Raw genomic sequence first — 10277 nt, forward strand, 5'->3', positions numbered from 1 at the left:
ATCGGAATGTGCTTGTTTTGGCCACCGCTTTTCCAGACGGCTCAAACTTGTAAACAATGTAGCTCAGTCATTTCTCCACCGATTTACATGACGAAAAGTGCACTGGAATGGCATAGATGATCTCTATAAAGTTGTGTAAGAATAAACAGTGTATTTTACTCTGGTGGCTATGCAACACCTATTAGCCCAATGTTGCCTCTCGAGCTATAGAGCTTCACAATGGATAGGATTTGGGCTTAGGTTTGCAGTAGTGTTGCCGAAGTCCGGTTTGGTTCCGGTCAAACCAGAAACCAAACCGAAAAATAAACCACGGTTTTCAGACTGTCAGGAACCGGTTACAAACGGTTAAACCATAGTTAAACTGATGGTTTGACCACCCAAACATCCAAGTGAGTTTATGCTTGTCCGATTCACTTTGGACCATCAAATTCTTCTATAAACATATGAGCAATATGTCTACTACCTATAAGTTGTATAAAAACACTGTAGGTAGTCTCTAGAATGCAAATAGATATTTTGCAGCATGTGTTACATGTCACACACAGCTGATTGTGACTTGCTTGTGACAGTAATGCAGATAAAAGTTAACACAAAGATATCACCTTCAATGCAAAGATGTTTGTTAAAAGTCATCTTCGAATTACACTCGAGGCTTCCGTAAGTAGGTTTGTAATTTTTCAGAGTGAAAATCTTAGTATTGCTAATGCAACAATACTTTTGCATATATGTATGTCTAAATATGGGTAAACAAAGTGGTTCTATTTGGTTTAACCAGTCACAAACGGTCTGGTCTGGTAAATTGAAGGAAAACCAGTGGAACCAGACCGGAACCGGACCAAATCGGACTTCGGCAACACTAGTTTGCAGAGACAAAATGACCGATTAGTATGTGGCTTAAATCCTACGGGTCCAGAATTTTAATTACTATCCCTTAACCATGTTAAAGTACCCATTCCTAAGGGCTATCTCGACATAAGGGCCACAAATAAAATTTATGGACCTGTAGATCGATTGGAATTTAAATTTTAAGTAAAATCCGTCTGCAAATCATGTTCATACATGCTGTTGTTGAAAAGTTATATTCCAATCTCTTCAGACTGCCTGAGTTGGCAGGGAAAACAGACTGATTTCGCATTTTTGGAGCAATAAATGCAATTGCTACATGGAAAACTCTCTCAATGGATTCATTCACTTAATTCAGTCAAACCCATTGCAAAAAATATATTGAATTGGTGTTGTAGAGAGTACAAGGTCAATGTCTCAAGAAATTGGGCCTGTGATGCTCTGTCACAGCATGTCACTGGTCGTCACACATACCAAGGATTGTGCACCACCATTTGTATACTTACACCCGCCGTACAATACCAAGTTCCCTTTGTCTTGCTTCGACAAAAACGTACTACAAAACCTTGCAATAAGCTCTTGCATTTCTTCAAAGCACGAGCGTAAAGGTAAGTATGGTCATAACGAATATTAAAGGACAATAGGAATTATAGAGTTCAAAATTTTGCATTACGTGGTCACCTAGTAGTACGCGAGCAACCAATTCAAGAACACATTCAACGCAATGAAGCTGCAGCCGACCCAAACGGCAACACCCCGTTGCCCCGCTCCGGATCAGACATCCTTAACACACGCACAGTAGGTCCAAGGTGGATGTTGGTCATGTCTTGAGGCGTGATGAGGATGTACTGTTTCTTGTCGGAAGAGTTCGCGGTGTCGATCTACATAAATACCAACCACATTAGCCACAAAACACTGGAAAAGAAGAAAGGTCAGCGTACCATCATCTTCATACTAATACGACGATTAACAGCATCCATGAACACGTCAAACTCATCTACAAACCACATCAACAACGTCTTCAACTCTGAACTCTGAAAGAAATCTTACCCAAACACCGCAAAGGACATCCAATCGACTCCCAAAGCGACAACAAGCAAATCGTCGAAAATGACTTTTCACCACCCCCAACGAGCGCGGATCTTTATCCTTCGATCCTTGCGTCAACGTCTGGTCATCCGTTTGTACCTACGCTCACCAGCACCATCAGTACCCCAGATTTCCCCATAGAGGAGGCGACGTACCCGCAACATCAAAGTTCGCGCATCATGGTTAAACAACACCTTTCCATAATACCCTCTCTGCGAAAGATGGAACGCAAACACAAGTTTACACCTCAGCGCGATGTGCCTTCGGAACTCCTGCCACTTGCCCAGGCGGGTGATCAGAGAAGCTTTGAGCACCTTGTTGAGCTGTGCCAGCTTGAGCGCCTTGTCCGCAGTTTCGAGTTGTTCTCTGGTCTTGTTGACTTCTTTAGCCATCTCTTCGACCGAGGCACCGTGTCTATTAAAGCTCATCAGATAAACCGACGATGGTAGAACCTACGAAGCTCACCTCCTCTCACGCTCCTTCAGAGCAGCTTGAACAGACTCATAAAGCCTCTGAACCTCCGCCTGCGGACGAGGATTCTCCACACGCTCACAGTACTCTGCCGCTTTCGCAGTCCAGTTCTACATGCCCAAGTAACACCAAGTCAGCGTCCATCAACCCAAAAGGTGTGTCCGAAGAGACCAACCTGGAACTCTTCCTGAAGAACCGCCGCGACCTCCTCAATAGCTGCAACTTTTTTCTTTTTTCCTCTGCCAACTTTGTCTCGTAATGAATCTTGTTATTCTGGGCCTTCAACCGCACCTCGACCGCGTTTTCCGTTCTCGTCTACAAGTCATGTTCAGCACGTCTACCCCCGCGGGAAAGACAGGGAAGGCTCCCTCACCTGAGCATCGTTCCTCTTCTGCTGGAAACTCGCAATCTTCTCCTTGACCTCATTCAACGTAGTCTGCAGGTCCTTCTGCACTTCGTCCACTTCGTTCTTTCGAGCCATGACGTCCGTAAACTGGGCTTTGATATAGTTCTTCTCTTCTTCCGCTTCCTACGTGGACACCTCAGAATCAGCCAACGTTTCCCTGTTTAGATCATTGAAACGACGAACTCATAGCCCACCATGCCAACTGGTAAATCATCGTTGGGCTCCTGCGGGAGGCTATGCAACTTTGATTTGGCAATGCGTACTTCCCCATTCGCGCGCTGTTCCTCCCCCTACGAGACCCTATTACCAGTCTACGCCCGGATAAAGGGGGGAAAAAAGGAGAGGGAAACACACCCCAACCCTATCAATCACCTTCCTCTTCTCCGAGTACATCTGCTTGAAACGATCATAGTCTTGCTGAACACCAGCGAGCTCTCGTAAGTGTTGTTCTTTCTGGTCATTTTAATGCCTTGTACACCGCTATCAGCCCAAGCCAACTTGACACAAGGGACAGAACGACCCACCAAATTTCAGAAACAGTATCCCGTCCAGTCAACAAAAGATTCATAGCACCTTGCAATCCTCTCATATTCAACGGCGAACTAGCCACGCCTCCTTCCCTGTTCTCTCCATGATTAGTACACATTGCAAGCAAAGCACGTAGAAGGAAAGAAAGGAACACGCCAAAAGAAAGAAAGTACACCTCACATACACACGGCATGAAGACAACACCCCAAAGAGAACGTAACACCCTCTCCCCCCAAAAAAACAAAAAAGACAGAAAAAAGGGAGAGATACCCACCTGAACACACGAACATTAAACCCATCAGCAGACCAAGCCGTACCGCCCCTCCCTAGACTCATCAAAGCCTGCTGTGCCTCCTTGCAAACACGCAACCGCCCAAAAGAGCGCCAAAACCAAAAGCAACAAACCAAAAAAAACTCACTTCCCAAACTCCCCCAAAACCCTCTTAACCCCCCCCCCCGATCCCTCGCATCCGTAACAGCAAAAGCAGTCAAATAAACACCCAACTGGACCCTCAAAATCTCCCCCCACTTCTCCGGCTCCCTAGCCTTCACATGCACCCCAAGCGGCCCAATCGGTACGTCCCCATACCACTTCATCCCCTGTATCTTCTTCACCACCTCCTTGATGTTCTTACCGTACGGCATCAGGGCGTCAGCTTCGTTTTTACGCGCTTGCGATACCATGTTATCGCATTCTGTGATCTTTTGTTGGAGCTCGGTTAGGCGTGGTTCGAGTTGGACACCTGAGGTTTTGACGGTATCAGCTTCGACGGCTAGATCTTTCTTTTGCAGCATTAGTTCACGATGGCGTTCTTCAGCAGCGCCAACTTCCTCTCGGAGTTCCCTGCTCCTCAGCAACATCCAACGCTTTCTACAAAAACAAATCAGCTTCCACCCTCTTTCTTCAAATCAACGAAAGAAGAAAAAACCGACCTGCGCATCCTTAATACTCTCCTCAATCCTCGGCAACCTCCTACTCGCCTTTGCCACTTCCCCAATCTTACTCGTCATCTCATCCTCCTTCTTCTTAACATGCGACCAAGCCAACTCCTTCTTCAGATCATCCAACTTCTGCTTCTGCTCCCTAGCCTTGGCAGCTTCTTGGTACCTCGCCGAAGCCTCTGCAAACCGTGTCCGGAGGTCAAGTAGTGCTTCTTTGTTTTGGGCGAGGACTTTGGCGGTTTGTGTAATGTTTTCGAGGCAGGTGTCGTATTCGTCTGAGAGCCGGGAGAGTTGGGTGCCGCGGAGGAAGAACTGGGGGGGTTTGGTTGTTAGTGCTCATTCGGTCCAGTCACGTCAATAACTTACCTTGTATTTATCCTGAGGATGACTAGCGCTCAAGAACTGCCTCGCAGAATCTACATCGCCCGATCTCCATCAGCCTCCCTCCTCTCTTTAAAACACAGAAAGAAAGGAAAACCCACCCTGCGTCAACACATTCATCGGATTATCCACCTGGATATTCATATGATCGCAAATCGCAGCGAGCTCTTCCTTCTTCGTACTAATCACCTTTCCATCCTTACTCTTGATCTTCCAGGACGATCCGCCCTCTTTTGTGAACCTTCTCGTGATGACGATGGTCTTGCCGTACTCGGTGGTCTTGTACGCTTCTTCGCCTTGGTTTTTGAGGTGGATCGTTACTTCTGAGACGCTGCAGGAGTGTTAGTGTGGGGAAAAGAGGGCAGGGAGAGAGGAAGAACCTTTGGCCTTCGCGAATGAAGGACTTGATCCCGCTTCCTCGGCCGGTAGAGTTGGCTTTGCCGCCTAGAGCGACGGTGAGTGCGGATAAAGCTGCGCTTTTGCCACCTAAATTTAAACCAGATCAAGTATACGTCAGTATATGCTGCGTATATGCGGACGCAACGATGTGCTTACTCCCGTTATGCCCTACAACAAAAGTTGCCGGAATCAGTCTTTTTTTTCTTTAGCATGACATGAAAGAAAAGAACAAACCGGTGATAAAGTTGATCTGGGGACCGAAATGGAAGGTGAGGTACTTGTGGCACATGAACTGGCGCATTTCGATGTATTCGATTATACCGTACTCAGCGACCCCCTGGGCGTAAAATGTCAGCTCAACATTTAACATACAAAGGAAAGACAAAGAAAAAAAGGGGACTAACACCCTGAACATGCCGCTTCGACTCTAACCTCGCCCTAATCGTATCCCCATTCTTCGCTTCGAACTGTTCGTCGTCTTCTTCATCTTCATCTTCTCCTCTCCCGCCGGCTACGACCTTGTCGGACTCTTTGAAGTTCTTGTTCTTGTTCTTCATCATCAATATCCTCCTCTTCTCCATCTTCAGCAAGGGTAAGGTCAGCGTCGACATCTATGGCGCGCTGTTTCCCCTTCCCAGCCCGACGAACACGCGTCTGAGTCTGGGTGGTACATCTCATAAGTAACGTCGGGGCTCGTGAAGGGTATCATCTAGACCTGTGACTAGTCCCTCTATGAAGCAAGAGCTACAGGGGAATCCCGTCACCAGTCCAGGTAACATCAGTATACAGCGTAGCAGTCGCAGATCCGTAGGAGTCGGAGATGATTGCTGCATGCTGGGTATGCACACAGCGATTGTAGATAGTTCGTTGATCCATCCATAGCAATCGACGCGTGTCGCATCATAAAAGTCGTAAGTAGTTTGAAGGCACAACTGGACAAAAGATGAGCACGTCAACGAACAAAGGGAAAGGGGCAAGAACTTACTCCCTTTCCGCCCATCATCCATCTCCGCCTCCCACCATTTCCCGGACTCGTCAATGATATTAAGGATCTCGCCCCTCCCGAACGAAAGTTCGTTTGGATCTTTGGGGCTCGCGGTATCTGGGGGCAACGTCAGTCATCATCCATCCATCCACCCCGCAAAAAAAAAAAACGAACAAGGAAACATAGCCTCCGCACGATAAACAGGTGTCGGCTCCTTTTCCCCCTTCGCACTCTTTCGTCGACTCACATTCCCACCACCATCGCTCCCCGCAGCGCTCCTCCCGCCCACCCCGCTCGTAGGCGCCTTACTCCCCCTGTCCCCAGGTGTATACGTGCTCCACCCCCCCTGCGACCTTCTCTTCTCCTCACCAGGATCAACCTGCGACCGGCTCTGGTTCTGTCCCAACTCGATATCTTCTCCCTCCAACCGCTGCTGCTGCTGTTCAACCGTACCCCCGTTTCCTGTCTTTCCAAAGCCTGAGAAGGAGGGTTCTTTGGTGACGGGGATAGGGTCCGATAGGGTGCCGTGTGGCATTGGCAGTGGTGTCCCCAGACGACTGTGACTATGGCCAGAGAGCTGCGAAGGGGGCGCGGTGAAGTAGAGGATCCAAAGGATGTTGATGATAGCTGTGATAAGCCACCCCGCCGCGAGCGCTTGATGCGTTGGTTTGTGCGTGGGAGGCGTGAAGAGGTTGGTGTTCACGCCGATGGAGGCGAGCACCGTTGACATGGCTGCTAAGATGGATATTTGGAATGCATAGAGGTGGGTTGAGTGGGTGGGTAGGGTGACGAGGAGTTCGAGGATTATGATTGTTTGGAGGACGAAGGCGAGCCAGAGGACGCCGACGAGGGTGCTGCTGTTGGGTGCTGTTTGCGGGAGTAAGAAAGGAAGTCCAATGGGAGTGGCGAGAGGGCTTACTTGTTGCTGTTATTATGGCTTGGGAGGTTAGCGAAGTGACCCAAGCTATCTTGGGGTATAGTTAGATGAAAGAAAAATATCGCGATCAAAGGGTGTGCTTACCACGCTTATGACAAAGGTGAACAGAAGGAAATAGTTGGGCGCTGGTGAGCGTGTAGGAGGTGGGTGGTGTTCTGGGTGTTCTTGGTGTTGTACCACTTGTTCCTGTTGGTGGAAACTGAGGTCGGTGGCTGCTGGGACGGGCGAAGACGGGCCATGGTGGGTATCGGACATGGTGGATGGCATACTGGCGCCTCTTCTGCTTCTGTCAAAATGGCGGACGAAACGTTCTCGCGGTTCGCTCCCGTGAAAGGAACAGCCCCATCAGGGAATGCGTCCGAAAACATACTGACTTTCACACGTCGGAGGATTTGCATTATCAGATTGCTCAATGCTCATTAATAATTATATACTATCTCATATCCTATCTAAACCTCGTCCATAGGTACTGTGAATGTTGATGTTGATGCGTCCTGGTGAGGCGGACTGGGATAGTCTGAAGAAACCGTTTTCCATCTAAAGGAAGCACCAAATTGCTCCCCCAGCAGTTTCCTAGTGGTAAATGTTGATTCGAGACCACATGGGGCAAGTTCAATGTTGTTGGCGAAGGAGTGGTTGGTGCAGTCGGTTGTTATGGATGGGTCCGAGTCCGTCTCATGGAGTTCTGGGTCGGCCATTGGTTTTGAGGCTGATAGTTGATGCGCTGTCGTTGGTAGTAGCGATGTGTCCGTTTGGTATGCTGCTGGTATGGGTCAGTGTGTTGAAACCTGCGACTACGTTTCAACGCACCATCCGCCTTGTATGCCGCCGAAAGCCACCTGAACCAACTCGAGGCAAACACAGGCCCACCACAAACCTCTCCATGCGAAACGCTCCTTTCGTACTACGTTGAAGCCCATCCCTACCCAAAGTCTTTGCTCCTGGGAGATATAACAAGCACGGCGTATCGAGAATGGGCCAAATTCGTTGCTGGACTCGGAGGGGCAATTGGCAGCGGAGTTCCGGCTCATCGTCGTCTATCTGACACAGTACTAACTGCGAAAGGGATGACGAGAGCTAATTCGAGGAGGTAAAGTACTTACCTATCAAGGTCATCACAGCTCCATCACGAAAAAATTGATATGCCTGGGGGTTCGAAGGTCGAACAAGACCCAAAATTAAATGTGAACGTTGAGATTCCAGAGGCGGCGAGAGCGGGTGGTCCTACTAGGGTTATGACCTTGAAACTTGAAGATGGTCAGCATGGAACCGTTCCTTCCAAGTACTTTTCCGCAAAGATCAGGGGTATATCTGTATAGTAGATCGAAAGTCAGAAAGCAGGGTAGGGCTGGGGTAGGGCTGGGGTAGGGGGAACTCACCGAGACATTGTTGGACGTTTGGTTGAAGTTGAGGGAAGGTCAACCAACTGTCTCACGACATCGTTCATCACCTGGCTAAGACGTTCACGACGGAAGCACCCATCGTCTGGTGCTTCGCACCGTTTCTATGATGACCGGGCATTGCTGAGACATCTTTTCAACACTGAACACAATTCATGCAAGTCATGTTAACATTCTCATTTTGTTCGTTACAAGATTGACGTACCATTCTAGCATCCTTATTCCTCCCCGGAAACAGTACTGCTGCCTAAGCATTGGGTGATCCACCGACGATTATCCATGGCCATGGGTTGTCGATGTCCTTGAGCTTTCGTCTGCCACACGTCTCCCAGCATGATCAAAGCACGATACCTTCTTGCTGCATCTTAATCGTTCTGCCAGCAGTGGCGCAAATGTCACCGATTCAAAGTACAGGACGCTATCGAATGCGCATACGTCGACATGCTGACGCTTGTGATGGATCGATGAGCGACGGTAAGGAATGTTCTGCCATTCCAAATCCGCTCATTCACTAAGAACTCTTTTTGGTATCACAAGCCCAGGCCCTACGGGCACCCGTACCTCCTAGAAAATGTTCCCACCGTTACTCCAGGATCGACAGGTATGGATCATCCCCACTACTCGTCGCTCTCATCTGATGCTATTCGCAGCTACAGCGATGTACGGACATCTCGGGAACTGTGGACGGGATCCACTTCGCATTGTATGCGAATTTCACGTAGCGTCATCCGCAAACAATTTCCTGTCAATCGGCATTGCATTTTGACTCAAGATCTTGCACTTACATGTTGGACTCGGGTGCGTCGCCAATCATCTCAGCCTTCTCTGGGCTTCTGCAACTCGATTTGGCTATCCCGTCCAGCGCTGCAGAAGGAGTTCGCAATGGGTGCCAACGGATCCTCAAGGTTCGCAGCTGCTTGCAGGTAATTATGTAAGGAACACCATCAACACCATCATATCCTGCTCATGCTACATCGAATCTATATCCTACAGTCAATCAAAAGACGTCGACACCTCGCGTTTCCGTTGGCTTACACGGCAATGTATGCTAACAAAGCTAACGTGGATAGAATTTTTGGCGTCCATGATTGGCGGGTTTTAATACAGTGCGTTCATTTTCAAGTTTTTAGTTTCTTCTCTGTGTTTCTGCTTATGCTGGTCATAGTGACTCCCTCCACAATTCCGATGGCCGGCCCAAGGCAAGAGGTCGGAAAGAAGGCGACCACTGGACAGCTTGGGCCTTCGACCTCAAGTCCAAGCGCTCCATCTTCTACCTTCACATGTACGAGGATGGACGAGTGGCTAGATTCGGTGCGGATAAACGCAAGGCATTTCGAGTGAAGAAGTATGACCTTATATGGAGTGGAGAGGTAGACACTCTCCTGCATCATGTTATTCGAAACTTACCATCATCTTAGGTGACAGCGAAATAGACATACATACTAAGTACCTTGAGACTGGCTGAGTCAATAAATAAGCTGTTAGTGTATAATACTGTAGTGGAGTATAGATCTGGAACTAGCAAAGTGGAAAGGTAAAGAACACAAAGGGATGTTGGAGATCATTCAGGTTTGAATTTCACTTATGGCCCCTCTGGGACCCAATTTTCGTTGACTGACAGAACAGCATAGCCATATTTGCTGCAAATCTATTTGATAATGAGACCACTAGGTGTTACATCCTTCCAACAGATGGCAACCAAAGTGGACTTGATCAATATGACCTCAATTTATTAATCTAATGTTTTCCCAAAGATTGAAGCCCTCCATGGAACTGTTTAGTATTTTAGGTCAGAAGAGTCCCTTTCCCTGCAGCCAGTCTCAAGCACAGAATATTTGTTTGGGACATCACCCTTGGGACCCCAGCCACCTTTCATGGGGTTGGTGTCCATCTTAT

At 48.2% G+C, this 10277-nt stretch overlaps 6 protein-coding genes across 6 annotated transcripts; 1 reads left to right on the plus strand and 5 right to left on the minus strand.

Moving 5' to 3' along the window:
- Positions 1-1559: 1559 nt before the first annotated feature.
- On the minus strand, positions 1560-2360 carry LACBIDRAFT_252949 (uncharacterized protein; the record flags this gene model as incomplete). The annotated part of the gene is made up of 4 exons (XM_001885450.1): positions 1560-1724; positions 1785-1840; positions 1894-1985; positions 2032-2360. The coding sequence occupies 4 exons, from the start codon at positions 2358-2360 to the stop codon at positions 1560-1562; spliced, it is 642 nt and encodes a 213-aa protein (XP_001885485.1).
- Positions 2361-3266: 906 nt separating this feature from the next.
- LACBIDRAFT_306583 (uncharacterized protein) lies at positions 3267-4198 on the minus strand (the record flags this gene model as incomplete). The annotated part of the gene is made up of 2 exons (XM_001885451.1): positions 3267-3561; positions 3612-4198. The coding sequence occupies 2 exons, from the start codon at positions 4196-4198 to the stop codon at positions 3267-3269; spliced, it is 882 nt and encodes a 293-aa protein (XP_001885486.1).
- A 48-nt stretch (positions 4199-4246) lies between these two features.
- Positions 4247-5640, minus strand: LACBIDRAFT_306584 (uncharacterized protein; the record flags this gene model as incomplete). The annotated part of the gene is made up of 7 exons (XM_001885452.1): positions 4247-4591; positions 4646-4695; positions 4762-4991; positions 5041-5146; positions 5216-5227; positions 5294-5396; positions 5464-5640. 7 exons carry the CDS (start codon positions 5638-5640, stop codon positions 4247-4249), a joined length of 1023 nt encoding a protein of 340 aa, XP_001885487.1.
- An 86-nt stretch (positions 5641-5726) lies between these two features.
- On the minus strand, positions 5727-7248 carry LACBIDRAFT_306585 (uncharacterized protein; the record flags this gene model as incomplete). The annotated part of the gene is made up of 6 exons (XM_001885453.1): positions 5727-5863; positions 5884-5991; positions 6045-6161; positions 6219-6911; positions 6964-7012; positions 7066-7248. 5 exons carry the CDS (start codon positions 7246-7248, stop codon positions 5960-5962), a joined length of 1074 nt encoding a protein of 357 aa, XP_001885488.1. The 3' UTR covers positions 5727-5863; positions 5884-5959.
- Positions 7249-7656: 408 nt separating this feature from the next.
- LACBIDRAFT_331072 (uncharacterized protein) lies at positions 7657-8636 on the minus strand (the record flags this gene model as incomplete). The annotated part of the gene is made up of 8 exons (XM_001885454.1): positions 7657-7741; positions 7792-8018; positions 8039-8058; positions 8085-8127; positions 8268-8292; positions 8361-8431; positions 8481-8523; positions 8587-8636. The coding sequence occupies 8 exons, from the start codon at positions 8634-8636 to the stop codon at positions 7657-7659; spliced, it is 564 nt and encodes a 187-aa protein (XP_001885489.1).
- Positions 8637-8677: 41 nt separating this feature from the next.
- Positions 8678-9814, plus strand: LACBIDRAFT_306587 (uncharacterized protein; the record flags this gene model as incomplete). The annotated part of the gene is made up of 6 exons (XM_001885382.1): positions 8678-8855; positions 8919-8982; positions 9032-9179; positions 9375-9487; positions 9547-9751; positions 9800-9814. 6 exons carry the CDS (start codon positions 8678-8680, stop codon positions 9812-9814), a joined length of 723 nt encoding a protein of 240 aa, XP_001885417.1.
- Between the last annotated feature and the right edge of the window lie 463 nt (positions 9815-10277).

This window comes from Laccaria bicolor, genomic scaffold (assembly GCF_000143565.1).
Source record: "Laccaria bicolor S238N-H82 LACBIscaffold_31 genomic scaffold, whole genome shotgun sequence".
In the NCBI taxonomy this organism is placed as follows: Eukaryota; Fungi; Basidiomycota; class Agaricomycetes; order Agaricales; family Hydnangiaceae; genus Laccaria; species Laccaria bicolor.